At 49.6% G+C, this 18,007-nt stretch overlaps 1 protein-coding gene across 1 annotated transcript in view; it reads left to right on the top strand.

Moving 5' to 3' along the window:
• The window catches only part of PIK3C2G (phosphatidylinositol-4-phosphate 3-kinase catalytic subunit type 2 gamma), a 344,110-nt gene extending 326,362 nt beyond the window's left edge, over window positions 1-17,748 (top strand). Inside the window, exons 31-32 of the mRNA XM_074983736.1 lie at window positions 11,443-11,568; window positions 17,596-17,748. Coding sequence (XP_074839837.1) covers window positions 11,443-11,568; window positions 17,596-17,748 — 279 coding nt within the window. The remainder of the gene's footprint in view (window positions 1-11,442; window positions 11,569-17,595) is intronic.
• Window positions 17,749-18,007: the final 259 nt, after the last annotated feature.

Genomic DNA, 18,007 nt, shown 5'->3' with positions numbered 1-18,007 from the left:
TCTCTCTGACAAACAGATCTTCCATGTCAAAGTTGATCTCTAACACTTTGAGATGGGCTGTTTCTATTATTCAGATGTGCCTTGTGTTTTTCTTCAAGAAGAGGCCTGAGAATGTCAGCATTTTCATCAATCCAGTCTTTGTTAGAGAATTTAAATGTTCCAAAGGCAGATCTGGCACATTCATATATTGCATCTCTCAGCATGGACCATGTTTCATGAATGGTTTGTTGGTCAGATTTGTGTTCCATTTTCTGAGTGAGATCATCTGCAAAGACAGAGCATTTCAGCGCATCTCTGGTATTGGGGGTATTGATTTTTGGCTTATTGCATTCCTTTGTTATATAGGGTGCATCTAAACTGGCAAGTACGTTCGAAATCCAGATCAGGAGACCGAGTTCTTTTGAAAGAACCCGTGGAGCGTCTACACGCACGGTGCTCTTTTAAAATGAACTTCGAAAGAACTCCCCCCGTTCTTTTGAAGTTGGTCCTCCCTTCCTGGGATGGGAAGAGCGCCCTCCTTCGAAAGATTATTTCAAAAGAGAGCAAGTGTAGATGCCCCGTAGCCCACTCTTTCGAAAGAGGCAGTCCTCCATTGCCAAGATCACCTGGCAGGCAGCAGTGCCACTCCCAACACAAGCGGAGCTCTATGGCTCCAGCATCCAGCCATGTTTCAGGATGCAGGCTCCCAGAAACCCTCAGGCGGGAAAGCTGAGAGTGTGCAGGCAGCGGGGAGCCCAGGCTGCTGCACAGCCAGCTCCCTGCAACCACTCTCTGGCCAGCCGAACCCCCTCCTCAGCACAATGGCCAATGCCTCTTACCCCCACCCACCCGCGGGCCCTCCCAAAGAAACCGGGCAGCCCTCCCAGGAGGGGAGCCAGCCCCCCCAAGTGCCAGGCCCCCTCCTTCACTGACACTGAGGTGCAGGATTGCCTTGCCCTCTGGGCAGACAAGGAGGTCTTGCACCAGATGGGGGTCAGGCGCAGGAACGCAGGGGCGTTCCAGTGTCTCACCACAAGCCTCACCGGGTGGGGTCACCCCACCTGGACCCCAGACCAGGTGAGGTCCAAGGTGAAGGAGCTGTGCCAGGGATACTGCAGGGCCCGGGACATGGCCAGCAGATCAGGGGCAGCACCCACCAGCTGCCCCTACTATAAAGACGTGGACCGCCTCCTTGGGCCCAAGGAGGTGGGACCCCTGGCCGTGCTGCTGGACACAGTGGTCCTGGCATCAGAGCAGGAGCCTGAGATGAAGACAGAAGGGGAGGACTGTCCTGGACCCACGCCCGGCACCAGGCGCCCATGGAGGCTGGACACCACCAGCGATGGTGAGGGCTCAAGCAAAGGGGCCCTCATCATCAACATCCCATCCGGTCCTTCCAGCTGGGCCCCATCCACCTGTACCTTGCCCAGCTTCCTGGAGGGACCCACAGGTAGGTGACCCACACACCAGCCACCTCCAGGGGCCTGTGGACTCCAGGCAGCTGCATTCCCCAGGCCCAGCCGGGGGGCTGATGAGCAGCGCTCAGCACCACGGGGGTGGGACAGCACCACAGGCTGGCTGGCTGTGGAGGGACCTGGGGGAGCAGCGTGGGGCAGCCCGTGCCCTTGGCACCCGCTCAGGGAACCTCAGGACATGTGCATCACAGGACACCCGGCAGTGGGGGAACAAGGTTCAGTGCTTGGGACTCATGCCCCCTCCTGCTCTCCTCTTTTGTCTCCAAAGCTCCTGTAGCCAGCAGCCAGACCAGCCCCACCACCGAGGGCGAGGGGGAGCAACACAGACCCTGTGCTGTCCCTGCGTGGGCCCACCGCTGGGCCATCCGCTGGCACCACCTGGGTGGGGAAGATGACAAGGGGGAGGCTGCACACACCGCAGCGCTGCAGGACCTTTCCAGCATACTGTGGGAGTGGCTGATGCAGGCCATAGCTGGCCGCCTGGCCCCAACCACCGCCCCATCAACACCCACTCCTGCAGCCGCCTCTCCTGCCCCACCCCACCGTCCCCCAACCACCCATTACCTGCCCGACCCCCACCTCCCCACCTCTGACCTCCCCTGTCCCTTGCTCGGCCTCCTTGCCTCCAACCTCCCCCCACTCCCCGGTCCGCCCTCCAACCCCACCACCCGCAGTGAACCCCCGTCCCAAATGCCCAACCTCGCTGTCCTGGTCCCGACCCACCTGCCCCCAGCTGACCTCGTTCAGCTGGTCCACATGCCACTGGCGAGGGCCGGCCAGGGGGAGGCTGTGGCTTCCGCCCCCCCCCGCTCCCCCTGTGCTGACCCTGTACACCCAAAGAGGCCTTACCCCAGGTGCTCCCCTACCTGCCCATGGCACCAGCCCCGATGGGGCTCCCGGACACGGGGGGGCGGGGACAGGCAGGGCGTGGGCAACAGGGACCATGCCCATCGAGCCCCTGGGAGGACTAATGCTGCCCCCCCTCCCTGGGAGCCCACCCGGGGCTGCTCCACCCCTGTAAATAGTTACTCCCCACCCCCATTACCTGTTCCACCCCCCTGTAAATAGTTGTTTAAAAAACGACTCAACTTTGTTATCTATATTAAATGTTTATTTTTGTGTTCTACCCCATGTTCCCCATGCGTGTGTGGTGGGGGGGAGTGTGCAGTGTGTGTGTGTGTGTGTGTGCATGCAGGATGGTGGTGGTGTGTGTGCAGGGTGGGTGGGGGGATCACCATAAGCCCCACTCAAAGGCATGGCACAGGGCTTCCTGAAGCTGCACCCCGTCCTGCTGGGCCAGGTGACACAGGGCGGCAGGGGCTGCTTGTACCCATGCCCCAGCTGGGCAGCCCACCCCTGCAAGTAGGACTTGTTCTTGGCCACCACAAGGTTATGCAGGGTGAAGCAGGCCCCACTCACTGCCGGGACATTGGCCAGGCCCACCTCCAGCCTCATGTGGAGGCACCTGAAGCGCCCCTTGAGGCAGCCAAACGCCCGCTCCACAGTATCACGGGCCTGGTTCAGCTGCTCGTTAAAACGGTCCTGGCTTGGCTGGATGTGCCCCATGTATGGCCTCATGAGCCAGGCCTGTGGTGGGTAGGCCACATCTGCCACAATACATGGCAGCATTGTTGTGTCCCAATGGGCAGATCTGGCTGCAGGAGGAAGGTCCCCTCAGCTATGCAGCATCCCAGTCCCGAGTTCCTGAAAACCCTGGCATCATGGATGCAGCCGGACCAGCCCACACAGATGTCCTGGAACCAGCCATTGGCATCAACAAGCACCTGCAGGACCATGGGGTGGCTTTGGGCTTCCAATTCACATAGGCCCCACGACTGTGCTCTGGGGCCCTGATGGTGATGTGGGTGCTGTCCAGGTCCCTGAAGCAGTTGGGGAAGCCCAGCTCCTGGAAGCCCCACGTGGCATCATCCAGGTCTCCGACGCGGATCGGCTGCCACTGGAGCACCTTGTTGATGGCACGGACGACCTGTGGGGCAGTGAGGGAGCACAGTCATCAGTGTGGCCTGGGCTGCAACCTGCACACCCACCCCACACCACTTCCGACCCCTGTCCCTGGTGGGGTATGCCCCACCACTCCCCACCCCTATCCCCGGTGGGAGATGCCCTACCACTCCCCGATAGTGCCCCTTGCTGGTGCCCCTGCTCCCCGCGTGCAGTGTGGGTGTGACCCAGCCATAGCTTACCTCAATGAGGATGGCCCCGACAGTGGCCTTGCCCACCCTGAACTGCCAAAGGGCGATGGCAACCCTTTTCTGTAGGGGGAGTGCCAGCCTCATGCAGGTGTCCTGGTGCTGGAAGACTGGGGCAAGCCAGTGGCACAGTTCCAGGAATGTCCCCTCGGTAATCTGGAAGTTCTGTAGCTACCGGTCGTCTCCCCAGTCCTCCAGCACCAGCTGATCACACCAGTCGCTGCTTGTGGGGAAGCTCCACAAACAGCGGGTGACCTGTGGGACCATCTGGGAACATTGCGCCCTGAGGACGGCCTCTGGGAGGGTGGCTAGCAGACTGGCCAGCTGGAGCCACTGGAGCACAGTGGCCAGGACTGCAGCCCGTGCACTGGCCACAGCCTCAATGCTGGTGCTCTCTCTCTCTGTGCCTGAGGACAGGCCTGTGGGAGTGGGGGGCTTTAAGGGGATGGCAGGCAGAGGTCCTTGTTTTCAGTGCACAACGCCAACATGGGTGCATAAGCACTGATGATGTGGACATATCCTTGACTCGGTGCAGATCTTCAGGGATATAATACATTCCAATTCAGCTATAGGCATATTTGTAGATTTCAGCAGATTGTTCCAAACAGCAAATCCAACTCCATAGAAGCGGTGTTCCCCTGAATGTAAGCCCTTCCAGAAGAAAGTGCAGTTGGTTTCTTTCACTGACCCAGCATCTGCTAACCTGGTTTCCTAGAGAGCAGCAATGTTGACATTCTGTTTGCGTAGCTGTTGATCTATGACTGCTGTTTTGCATATTGAGTTAGCATTTGTAAGGTCACAGGCAGATTCTAGTCCCTGACACGTGGTCCGCACATTCCAGCTACCAAGCTGAAGGCTAGTTGAGTTATTATTTTGTTTTTTGACAGATACATCATTTACATTTACTTTTCGATTATTGGTCTATCTCCATGCACCCAATGAGGAAGGCAGCTGTGGTGGGTCCGCCCCTTATTGACTCAGAGTTGCCCGGTTTGTGGTGGGCAGTAGCTGACCAGTGGAGTGCAATGACTCCTCCCACCAACGAAAGTGACCCGTGGCATCCTCCTCTTTGCCAGTTGAGGAGGGCTTATAACCCGTAATGGCCACTGCCCATGTTGTTTCCATGCTATCAGCAAGGATGGAGTGTCCTCTCCATTTGGTGCCCTCTTACACACTGCATTGCCTAGACTAGTATGTGGAGCAAGTGTGTTGCCCAAGCAGTCCTGCCCCCGTCTCGGTCGCCCCCATTGAATAAAAAGGAAAGACAGAAGTCAGTACGTTTGGAACTGAGGTGACTGCAAGAAGATCCTGGAAAGCAGGTTTGCCGAATCCTCCCTGCTAACCACCTTAGGGTCCCCACTCCAGATTTTCTGCCTGGGTTTACTCCCATAGCCTCTGGATCTCCCGAACCTACCCACCAGGCAGTGGGGAATTTTCTGATAGGATTGTCTTCCCTGGGGTGACGTAAGGAGTCATGCTCCCTTGGATGCCAGAGACCAAATCATGGTTCATACGCCATTTGGATTACCCAGAATAATCCAGGGACCAAAGTATCCCAGACCCTCATCTCATGCAGAATGAGTGGGCAGAAGCTGCTCAGTCCACCCACCCACTGTCATGCTTGGGGGTCCACACTGCCTGCCCAGCGCCTGTTGGCTGCTGCTGCTGCTGCCCCTGCTCAGGGCTTGCGGAGAACCATGTGAGCAAGAAGAAATGACACACAGCAGGGAGGATCAGACCAGTTCAGTCCTCCCTGACACCACTCACTACCCCATTGCTGAGTTCCCCCCAGACCCTTAGCCCTCCCTGCACCCCCGGCCCTGCCCACTCCCAACACCCCCCCCCCGCAGCTTCCCCAACACCCCCCCACCCAGCCCGCTCCCAACACCCACTGGCCTGCAGCTCCCCCCACATTCCCCATCCCAACACCCACCCAACCTGGTCCCCAAACTCCCTGCTCCACCAGGTAAGTTAAGGACTTACCAATGGTGCAGCCCAGAGGAGCTGCCACCTCCTCCACCAGAGCCACCGGTACCTCCAGCTGCGCACAGCAAAGTGGCTCCTGCCACGTGATGGGGCAGCCACGTCTGCATGCTGCAAAGCGGCTCCAGCCATGCAATGGGGTACCCGCAGCCATGTGGTCCATGTAATCAAATATCCCACAGGTATATGCAGCACTTCCCACAGCCTTGGCCCAGGACAGAAACCAGGCATTTTGATCTGCTAATATCAGAAGCTTTACATTGGAACTTCCAAATGACTTCTTGCACTTCTTTTTGACAAAGTGATCTGCCAGTTTGACCCTGCGATGGTCAGTGTGTGAAAGAAACTGACCAAAGATTTCAGTGTGCATTAAAAATTTTCCAACTGCTTAATACACCACAGCAAGTTCCAAAACAAGCAGAATTGTGAAAATAGCTGCCGACTTCCTTTTGATATTTTAGTTGCTCCTAATCCAACAAAGGAGTCGGTGGAAAATGTTGTAAAGGGAGAGTCAAATGACATTTTACATCCACTATTTCTAATCCAATGGGGCCTCCATGCAAATACATCCAGTTTGATTCCTTGGGTGTTTGAAAATGTGACCCAATGTTTATACTGGATTTACATAGAATCATAGAACACTAGGACTGGAAGGGACCTCGAGAGGCCATTGAGTCCAGCCCTCTGCCCCAATGGCAGGACCAAGTACAATCTAAACCATCCCTGATACACATCTATCTAACCTGTTCTTAAACATCTCCAGCGATGGAGATTCCACAACATCCCTTGGCAATTTATTCCACTGTTTGACCACCCTGACAGTTAGGAACTTTTTACTAATATCCAACCTAAACCTCCCTTGCTGCAGTTTAAGTCCATTGCCTCTTGTTCTATCCTCAGAGGCCAAGAAGAACAAGTTTTCTCCCTCCTCCTTATGACCCCCTTTTAGATACCTGAAAACCACTATCATGTCCCCCCTCAATCTTCTCTTTTCCAAACTAAACGAGCCCAATTCTTTCAAACTTTCTTCATAGGTCACATTCTCTAGACTTTTAATCATTCTTGTCGCTCTTTTCTGGACCCTCCCTAGTTTCTCCACATCTTTTTTGAACTGCGGTGCCCAGAACTGGACACAATACTCCAGCTGAGGCCTAACCAGCGCAGAGTAGAGCGGAAGAATGACTTCTCGTGTCTTGTTCACAACACACCTGTTAATGCATCCCAGAATCATGTTTGCTTTTTTTGCAACAGCATCACACTGTTGACTCATATTTAAGCCTGTGGTCCACTATAATCTCTAGATCCCTTTCTGCTGTAGTCGTTACTAGACAGTCTCTAGCAGAGATACTTTGGAGTGACTGAGACTGGCAATATGGTCTGATATGCCTCTCATTTACTTGAACTTTATGTTCCACTAGTGATGGAGTTATACTGGGACTTTCTGAGTCAGGAGGAAGGCAGAGGAGAATCAGACTGTTTGCTACTAGATGCAATGTCATAAAAAGCTAGCAGTGGTGCACAATGTTCTTAGGAAGGTAATACTTGCTTGTGCTATGTCCTTTTCCCCCTGTTCAGATGATTGCTCAACTTCAAAAAGATTTATTGAGAGTTCTATCATGTTAATCCCACTGAGATCTCAAATTGACAAAATTTCCCTGTAGTTCCCTGTAGTAGGACGGTGTGTCTGACAATAATGATTTTGAATGAAGAAACTTCAGCCTCTTTTGTAGTCTTGTCAGGTCTGATTGTGCGCCTTGTCTCCTGAAATCACTCATTGAAACAGGTTCTTCATAAGGCAATATCGAGTTCCTGTGCAAATTGAGAAAAGCCATCCCAAATACCTCATGCAACAGAGATTATACAAGGATTTTCCAATCTAGTACAAAATGAACATTCAGATCCTATCTCCAATGTGTTCACATTAGTTTTGACCTGTTTGTCATTCAGCATTGTCTGTTCTTCAGATTTGTGCTTCAGTTCTGTATTCAGTTCTGTATGTCCAAAGATAAATTCATGTCTGAATATCATGTTTTTCAAAGACAACTGTAGTAAATTATGTGGACCAGTCATCCCTAAACAGGGCTCTTTGGGAATGTTAAAGTTGTCTATGATTCACTGAACCCAGATGCTGGCTTAGGTGAGTCCTTTCAAAGGCTAGTTGTAGAATCAACAGCACCAACAAAATGTGGGGCCTGTTAGTGTAGCTGCTTTGTGGGTCATATTGCCCTCCTGACGCCTCCATCACATCTTCCTGATCGCTATGGCGTTCACCTGGGAGATGTAATTTCAAACTCTCTTCTGAATCAGTCAGAAAGAAGGAATAAATTCACATCTCCTATTACCCAAATTAGTGCCTTAATCACCAGGCTATAGATCATTCTCATTCTCTCCTCCTGACCTAATGGATATTTAAGTATCTTCAACAGGAAAGGTCTGAGAGCGAAGCCTATACCTTGGTGGGATTGTGTCAGCGGAGAGCCTAAGAAAAGAAGAGTCTACAGCCTGGTGGGTAGGGCATTGTATGTGGTAGGAGGAAGGTCTCCCCTCCAGACCCTTCTTCTGGATGTGCATTTGCACATGGGTCTTGTATCTTCCAGGCAGGTGCCCCAACCGCTATTCTACCCATTGTGGTGGTGGGGTGTGGGAGAGGGTGTTTGTCTCTTTCTCACAACAAAATATCTTCTCTGATTTTTCAGGCCAAACCAAAAATCAATTAATCACCCAACTCTACTTATCAGGAAAATCAATTAATTACCCAACTTTACTTAACTCAGCCACTGGAGCTAAGGCAGAACATAATACTTCATTTTGTGACTATAGAATTTTTCACCCTGTGACATGAGCACTCTGAATGCCGACTCGGTTTCTGGACGGGTAGAAGCTGCTCCTTTTGACTTGAGTGAGCTTCCGTGGGACAGACCCACTTCTTCAGACTACAGCCACACCAGAACAGACTCAATGTTTAAGGCACAGAGAACCAAAAGCAGTAATCAAGGTTGAGGGCCTGAAGAAGTGGGTCTGTCCCACTAAAGCTCATCACCTAATAAATTATTTTGCTAGTCTTTAAAGTGCTACTTGACTGCTTTTTGTTTTGATAGCGTATAGACTAGCCCAGCTCCCTCTCTCTCTTACTATTTTGACTTGAGGTGGATCTCCTCCTCCCTTCCCAGTTGCAAAGAGAGGGAGCTGCTGCCGGAGCATTCTCTGTGTGGGACCCGGCATTTTGGAATCCACTCTCCCTTTTGATCTGAATTATGTTGACGCTTCAGTGCGCGCTGAAACGCTCATCTGCTTTTCTTCGCTGAGGAAAGGGTGAAGTGAGGGTCAGAACCAGTGTTCTCTCTAATTTTTTTCCATCCAGGGTGGAATAAAATTTTTATGTGCACCAAGACATGGGCAGATGTACACCACCAACAAAAGCATATACCGCCAGCCGTGGGTGCTCTGCTAACCAGCTGGGTGGCATCTGAAGAATATCTCCTGGGCAGCTGCCCAAGCACTCAGCTTACAGGGAATGCTTGTCAGAGCCTGTGCACACTGGACTAATGTTCAAAGCTAGATTGTTTTGTTCCTGACCAGTTAGTGGGAGGAAGACTGCTGAGTTTACTTTGGCAGGTGCTAGTATGATCAGATTTTTAAATATGATGACAGTCCTTAAACCCCTGGAGGGGGGCTTTTCACTGGGTTGTATGAAGCCTAATTCTGTGTCAATTTAACAATGCAATACTCTGTACTATACAACTGTCTGTTTGCCTCATTGCCTTAGTGAAGTCCTATTTGCATAATTGCATCCTTCCTATCTGAATTTCTTGTGTATTTAAAATTGATTACAATCTTTTTCACTTCATTTCCTAAACTCTTGGCAGAGTGGAGGAGATGTTGATGATTTGTATAATGCCAACAGTGTGCTATAAGTAACTGCATTAACTTTAAGCTATATGGTTGCCCGAGTCTTACACTGTGAGGGATCATTTCAAGGAATAAAAAAACAGACACTTTGTGTTGCCAACTAATTTATATATACATAGGTGCACACTCCTCCCATTCTGTATAGATGTAACATTGCTGGGATGCCTGTAGCACCTCCATTTACAAGATCTGTTGTTGTTATTGTAGGAAAACCTAAAATTTCTAGAGCCCTACTGTGAATTATGAAAATCAGAGCAAGCACTTTCTAATGAGGCAGGAGAAGATGAAGTGAGGAATATAGAGATGAATGTGCTGCCAAAATAATGATCTGAGCTCATCCACTCAGACAATTCTTTTTGATTCTTTGGTTTGTTTACATGGAGTTTCATTTCACTTTCTGTCCCTAAGTGCCCATGCCTTTCTGGTGCTTGCAGACTGAGCAGCATATTTATTTCTAAAAGACTCAAAATACCTTCAACATTGCTGATGTTTTGAAAAAAACACCCTCACTGTTATGTTACATGAGGTGCTGCCTAAGTTACATGCTGTGTTGTCAGCGTTTTGATGGTCCATAGTTTGGGAGAGCCTATAAGTGAGGAAAACAGGCACTGCTGTGCACAAACATAAGCCAACGCTAGCCGAATAGGAAGAAACTTTGCCCTATTCCGCAATTGTTCACTTATGGATTTCTTGTGTCTTCCTGTGAAATGTCAAGTAGGGGCTTCAGAGCTAGTATGCTCTTCTAAATGGCCCACTGATCTGATCTGGTTCCTATATTCATTGGTCACTTTCATTTTCAACTCCTAGTCTGTGCTCTTCTCTCCATCAGACTCCTTAACAATCTAATATAGACCAGACTTTCTCCCAGACAACCAACCCTAACTATCTGCAATCTCCATCTCCTTTTCTAAGGGCCGAATTACAACCTCTCCTCTAGCCATATTTCCAGCAGTAGTTTCCTTCTTGTGCTCCACAACCATTCTCTCTCATTTGGCCCTTTCCTGTCCTTGCTGATTTCTTGCCCAACCGTCAAGATATCTGTATCAATGGGTGACAAAAGAGAGTTTCCAGCTGTGGTAGGAGGTGGGAGAGCAGGCCTGCCAACAGAGGATGGTAGTTACCCCAGGACCCAGTGATTCAAAGGGGCCAGAAGCTCCAGCTGCTGCCACTGCTACTTTGGTGGTGACAGTGGCCAGAGCTCCAGGCCCCTTTGAAGTATGAGCAGCATTGTTCTGCGTGGTACAAGAGAAGACAGTGCCGCTGACTGTCCTAAGTCCTGCGCCTTCTGCAGTTTGCCCCACCCCTTCCAGGTGTGGAGCTGCCCACCCCACACACACACACCTCGCTCCAGGGCCCACGGGGACTGTGAGCCCCGCTGTGGGAGAGGATTTATATGAGTATCCTTTCCTGCCCTTACTGCAGATGAAAATGCTCCTGGATTCTGTGCTAGCATCCCCTATGAAACATGCTTAAAAACAGTCAACTGTCCCCATATCAACACTGAACCTGGCTCATTTTTAGGGGTTAAAGTCAGTAGGAGCTGTCTGGCTAACAGTTTCCATGCATTGCTTTGAGAAATGTAAGGGCTATATCGTATGCCAGTTTCACATGAGTTAAAGTGGATTGATGCATAAGGATTTTTCCACTACAAGGCTGAAGTGTGGTGAGTTTTGTTTTTATTTTTTTCAATTAGTTTTTCCCAGCATAATATGGGATTGAAGTAGTGTGTCCATCTGTTGTATAAATTGGTTAGCACTCCATCTTATACCAATATAACTTGGTCAGTGTAGTAAGTCTCCTCGTGTGGGCTTTAATTTGGTACATCTCTATTTGTTTTCCTTGAGAGAAACACAGACATTCATATTTATAAACCTTTTGTTCTACAGCATCTCCCAGATGGCTCTGCCCCAACTGCACATGCTGAATTTTATCTTTTACCAGACCCTGATGAAGTCAGCCAGAGGAAAACAAAAGCCGTTCCAAAAAGCACTGACCCTACGTATAATGAAATCGTGAGTGCTGCCCTCTTTTCTTCCAGCATTTCTGGTTCTTCTTGTCCAAGTCATTTGCTGAAATAGCAATAGAGCTTTGAGAGCTGCAGTAGCTGGTACAATTAAGAAGTGGGCACAAATCCAAAGCTGAAGTGTAAACACTGATGGTCGACCATTTTGTTTGCAGTTTTCAGGGATACTGCAGTTTCCTTCCATCTCTCTCTTTAGGAAGATAGTTGGCTAACTAGTGCTGTTCAATTTTCTACTTTATCATTCCATGTTAGACCACTAAGGATCAATATCCATTGCACTAACATTAAGTTTAATGCTTTATTCACATTCATACCTGTAATGTTAAGCAACATATTGATGACTCTAATAATTCCTATGCACCTGCACAAAGGAGAGGACAAACTAGCTTTCCCTATTCTAAATGTCAGCATGGGTTAAGTATTATGCTAGTATCCATCTACAACAGCTCCATGAATGCTGTAAATGAAACACACATGACAGCAAACTGATGTGGGAATGGCAAGAATGACCGAGTGTCGGATGGACACAATAATGAAAGACTAGGGGACCTATCTGCATGGTATTCAGCCTCGTTCATAAGGAAGAACTGAGCTGACCTTGATGGGGACCTGTGGTTTGAAATGAAGTTTCTTACACTGTTTAAGAACACCTGTGATTATTCCACCCCACATGATGCAGTGCTGCATGCATTCTCCATGTCCATAGGTGCTGGACAGAGGTAGAAGCAGGGGTTATTTTTTTGTGAGCCTCCAGGGAAAAAAACAACAAAAACACAAGTCAGCCTTCTTTTAAGTTACTTACTGTCCAGGAGGCTTAATCAAGTACTACATCAATTCTTTTAGTAAGAATTCACAAGCTTATATTTAAGCCAAAGAGATGGAAGAAAATTGCACTTTTAATTCTGCTCTTTGTTGGAGGCTGAGAAAACTGAAATGTGGTCTCCTAGGTAGATTTGATTATAGTTTTGCACTTCGTATAACTCTCTGCAGAAAACTGTAACCCTTATTTTTGTTTTGGTTTTTCCTCATGTATGAGACTGCGAAGATCTGGAAGACTGTGACAGTAAAGCAAAACAGATTATGTGTTTTAGAGTCACTGTTATTCTGGCACATTTTTTGCTGATGCTTTTGAATTTTGTACATTTTTGCTTTAAAACCAATATAATCTTGGTTTAGAAAGATGCTTTAAAGAGAGGATGAGGACAAAGAATATGGAGAAAAGAGATGCATAGCTAGGCCGATAAAACAGGGAAAGGAATAAATAGATATGGCCCAGAAGTCCCAGCCTCTTCATGGAAGGAACTGCATGGTGTCACTAAGGGATCAAAAGGAAGTAAACCTGAAGAACCTTTAGATTTCCCAGCCATGAAGTTTCAAAGCCCTCACATCCAAAAAGTGAAAAGAAGGAGGACCTGTTGCATAAGTTCCCCTTCAAGGTCCCAAGACTATAGCAAAATGTGTAGCATCAGCTGTGTATTGTGTAAATTGTGGGCTCATGTTTGCTCTCAATTTATCTTTTTTTTTCCGTAAGAATATAGGCAAATATGCAGTTTGGCTATTGACAGAAAATCTAGAAACTGTGCCATTGCTCAGGCAAGAGGAAAAATTGCCCCTTGCTGGAGATTAAATGTCATTAGATGCCTCATATGTCAGCATGGCCTTTGGAGTCAGGAACACCTGAATTTTCTAACAGCTCTCACTGATTTGCTTTCTGTCCTTGAGCACTCCACTTCTGTTTGCTTTGAATGCATAAGTGGCAAGAATTATTATTAAGCAGTGATTTGAAAATTGAAGAGGATAGAGTACGAGATTTTGGCAGTTGATAACTGTAACCCCATACTGTGTATCCAACCCACATCCTTCAACCTTTTCCCACATACACATTAATTATATATTTCTTGTTTCCTCTGAATTTGCAGTGCTTTCTGAGCCCCAACTCATAGGGGCTACGTCTACACTAGCCCCAAACTTCGAAATGGCCATGCCAATGGCCATTTCGAAGTTTACTAATGAAGCACTGAAATGCATATTCAGCGCTTCATTAGCATGCGGGCGGCCGCGGCACTTCGAAATTGACGCGCCTCGCCTCTGCGCAGCTCATCCTGACGGGGCTCCTTTTCGAAAGGACCCCGCCTACTTTGAAGTCCCCTTATTCCCATGAGCTGATGGGAATAAGGGGACTTTGAAGTAGGCGGGGTCCTTTCGAAAAGGAGCCCTGTTGGGACGAGCCGCGCGGCGGCGAGGCGCATCAATTTCGAAGTGCCGCGGCCGCCCGCATGCTAATGAAGTGCTGAATATGTATTTCAGTGCTTCATTAGTAAACATCGAAATGGCCATTTGCTTGGCCATTTCGAAGTTTGGGGCTAGTGTAGACACAGCCCGGGAGTGATTGAAAGTAATGTAAACTATAGTTGGCCCCTGTAAACTGTCATTCCTCAACACCTGCAGTTTCTCTTGGCCCCAGGAGTGAGAGATCTCATCCTCCAAACACTTTCGTGTACAAAGCATCAGTAATGAAAAGGTTCCTCAGCTGTGCAGCTTGCAAATTAAAGAATTAGGGTTGTAATTTTTGTATTTTAACCATGACATATTAGTACCGTCACATTACTGCGGCATCAGTAATCAAATTATATTCGTATTAAATTACATGACCTCTTACTGTGTTTCTGTGCTTGCTTCTATTCTGTCTAAAAGCCATTCCTAAGTTTCTTTATTTTCCACAGTGAAAGGGACATGAAAAAATTATGAACTAGATGGTGAGTGGTATCTGCTTGGATATGCATGGCAAAGAACAGGTGCAAGAAGCTATCTGTCCTTGGGGCCCTTCCTCACTTCCATGCAGGAGCTGGTCAAAACAGAAGCCTCTGAAGTCTTCTGAATGAAAGAACTGGTCCCTGTTAAAGCTATCACAAGGGGTGTGTCTACACTAGCCAGCTACTTCAAAGTAGCCGGCACAACATCGAAATAGCATGCGTCGCGTCTACATGCGCCATGTGCTATTTCGACGTTGAAATCGATGTTAGGCAGTGAGTCGTCAAAATCACTATTCCCAGTGGTGCACAATATAAACCTTTATCAATAATAAACTGGAAAAAACTGTGGTGTAAAAGTCAACTATGTACAATGTGTGTGGGGGGGTATGTAGCTGGGTGGTGGGCATGAACTCGGAGGCGGGGTGGGGAAGGGGTCAGACTTGTGAGGGTCACTCAGGCAAGGGGGTGGTGGGCCAAGAGCCATGTCAGCCCCAAGATCCCTTTCACCCCAGGAGCAGGTGCCACAGCAGGGCTGGGACAGGGCAGGGAGCACTGGAAGGTATGGGCGTGGTGGGACGGCGGGGAGGCTTCTGTGTGAGGTGGGGTGGAGGACCCTGGTGGGGGTGGGCAGGGGACCCTGGGTGGGACCTTTCTGGGGGGGATTCTGTGGGGGGCTCAGGGGATTGGGCAGCTGGGGGTGGGTGCGGAGGGCCAGGAGCGGGGCCACATTGTCCACGTGCTCCTGCAAAGTCCCATGGATGGTGTCCAGGCAGGATATGAGCCAGTCCCAGGCCTCCCTCTGTAACACCAGGTCAGACTCCTCCAGCTGGAGCCAGTGCTCCATAAGCTCTGCCTGGCGGAGGTTGGCGGGGGTCATCCACCAGGCACCGCTGCGACCTCCAGCTGTGCACCTGGTGTAACACTGCTGCTGAGGGTGCCTGGCCCTTGTCTGATGCCTCCGGGGGGCTCTCGGGGATCACTGATGCCAATGGACAGCGTGGGCCCTCACTTGCTGCACCTGCAAGGGGTGATGGATAGCATGTCAGTCTCCAAGCAGGACCTTGTCCCCGGTTCCACCCGGGACCCTGTCCCCCTGGGGCCCTGCCTCCCCCAACCCTCCCAGGGCCTGGACATGGTAGGCATGGAACCCCTGTGGCATCAAGTGCACACGGGCTTCCCCCCTGGGTGGAACCATCCCGAGGTGTGGGCTGCCCAATGGGCATCCCACTGGGCAACTGGGTGCCTGGAACTGTCCACGGGTCTGGGTGCTGGGTGGCGCTGGCAGGTGCAGCAGGTGTGTTCCAGGCTGTGGCTGAAGGGGGTGTGTGGCCCTGGGCCTCCAGGCCTGTGCCCAGGCCACTGGCAGGTGTGCCACCCCTGCCCTGCCCACAGGGGTGCTGGCCCCACTGTGCACTTACTGGGGGGGACCTCGAGGATCTCCAGGGATACCCGGCTCCCTGTGGCCTGGCTGCATGACCGCGAGGGGACATCAATGACGAGGTCGCCCTCCTCGCTGGACCAGTCCTGTGTGGTGTCTGCCCCCTGGCTTGGGCTGGCTGGTCCTGGGTCCTGCAGCTCCTCCAGCTCAGGCTGGTCTGCCGAGCTGTCCAGGACTGCTTTCGGTGGGGAGCTGTCCCGGGGCTGCAGGATGCTATGGAGCTCCCTGTAGTAGGGGCAGGTGGTGGGGCCTGCCCTGAGTGCTTGGCCTCGTCCCAGACCCGGGCATAGCCCTGCTGGAGCTCTTTAACTTTGCTCCAGGGTCCGCGCCAGGTGGCCTTGGCTGGTCAGTGCCCGGGCAAGGTAGGCGAAGGCAGCGGCATTCCTCCACTTTACCCCCATCTCCCAGAGGACCTCATCTTCCCTCCAGAGACCCAGAAGGTCTCTCAGTTCATGGTCCATCCAGGAGGGGGCCCTTTTCTTTTTTTCAGGGACAGACCCCTGGGAGCCCTGTGGGGTCTCTGAGGAGGGACCCTGGGGCTTGGGGGACTGCCGGGCACTGGCCATGTGCCTGTCGCTGTGGTTGGGTGCGGCTGAGAGGGTGTGCTGCCTGGAGCTCGTGCTTTTGCAGCTTGCCCTCTCTCAGCTTCCTGCCACGAGGTTTCTGGGTCCATGCAGCTTTTAGAGTGACTGGACACGCAGGTCATAGAGCTCCGCTTGGTGGGGCAGGGCGTCTCCGCGCTCGGACTGGGCACCGTCATGGAGGACTCCTGTTTCGAAAGAGCGGGCCATGGCATATCTACACGTGCCTTCTTTCAATGTTGTTTTTCGATGGGCGGCGCTTTTCCCATACGGGATCGGGGTCCAGCTTTCGATGTCTGGGCTGTGTTCCTTCAATTTCACATCGAAAGAGTACATGGTACGTGTAGACGCTCACTTCACTCTTTTGAAAGAGGGCCGGGCTTTTCGAAGTACTGTGCACATGTAGACACACCCTATGTCAGGCACATTTGTGGGATATGCACAACCCAGCTCGCTGCCAACTATATGTTCATGTAAATGTGTCATGAGGATTTGTGTATCCCGAGCGTAACATTTATGCAGGCTGTTTTCAAAGGAATGTTACCCCATCTCTATTCTGGAGGTGGGGGCAGGGGTTAAGTGGTTTGGTTGTGTGTTTGTTTGCCTTGAACAGTTATGAAATATTTTGCAAGTTCTACTGAATAGAAAAATAATTTTAAACAAATACTTATACAATAGAGATTTATTTGCAAGTAAATATAGAAGTGAGGGAAGAATACTTTTGATTATTGTGTAAGTGCATGTTGGATCAGCTGTTAAACAGAGAAATTCTTTGTTCTGATGACAAACTGCATGATTCATGAAAAAAGAACCCTTTAAAAACTAGAGGATTTTTAAAATATCTAATACTTTAGTAGTTTGCATAGTTTTTTTTTAATTTTACTAGTTGAATTTATGGTGGTATTTTAAACTGATATTAAACTTTCTTGTAAATGCTCAGTCTTTAAACTTCAGTACCCTAAACCAACAAGCATTTTGTTCTATTTTGGGATTTTTTTAAATTTTGAATACATAAGGTTAAAGTGTGACATTTCTGCTGTTTTGTTTTGAAGGTTAAACATATTACTGGTGTAATTCCATTGACTTGAGCATGACTTGTCTTGTAACTTAAGATGCTTCCTGTTTGTCAGTTACTTTCAGGTGGGAGTAACCTTTAGATATAAGTGAAACAAAAAAAAGTGCTCTTGGTTTCAAAAATATTCAGTTTGCTTGTACTTCATTTGCTTTCCCATGTATGATTGCAGGTAGTGTATGATGCAGTCACAGAGCTCCAAGGACGTGTGTTACAGCTTATCGTGAAAAGTAAAGGACTATTTGTGGGAGCTATCAACATTCAACTGAACACTGTCTCATTAAATGAAGAAACGTGGTACCCATTGGGGAACAGTATAATTTGAACATTGCCTTAGACAGCGGAAATATTCATTCATTAACATTTCTTTTTCCCTTTCCTCATGGGCAATTTTGGCATAGCAGCCGAAATATTTGCCTTGGAGAATATAACACGCATAATCTGCTAACCATATATATTGAACTACTAATCACAAGAAAATTACTTGGTCATGGTCCATTGGCATTTAACTGTCTTCTTAGAACTACTACTTTAACCTGCACCAAGTACTGATTAACGTAAGTGTAAAAAAGGCCTAATCAGCT

Source organism: Carettochelys insculpta, chromosome 1 (assembly GCF_033958435.1).
Source record: "Carettochelys insculpta isolate YL-2023 chromosome 1, ASM3395843v1, whole genome shotgun sequence".
NCBI lineage: Eukaryota > Metazoa > Chordata > Testudines > Carettochelyidae > Carettochelys > Carettochelys insculpta.
The sequence above is the reverse complement of the archived record's forward strand: the minus strand, read 5'-3'. Positions and strand labels throughout refer to the sequence as shown.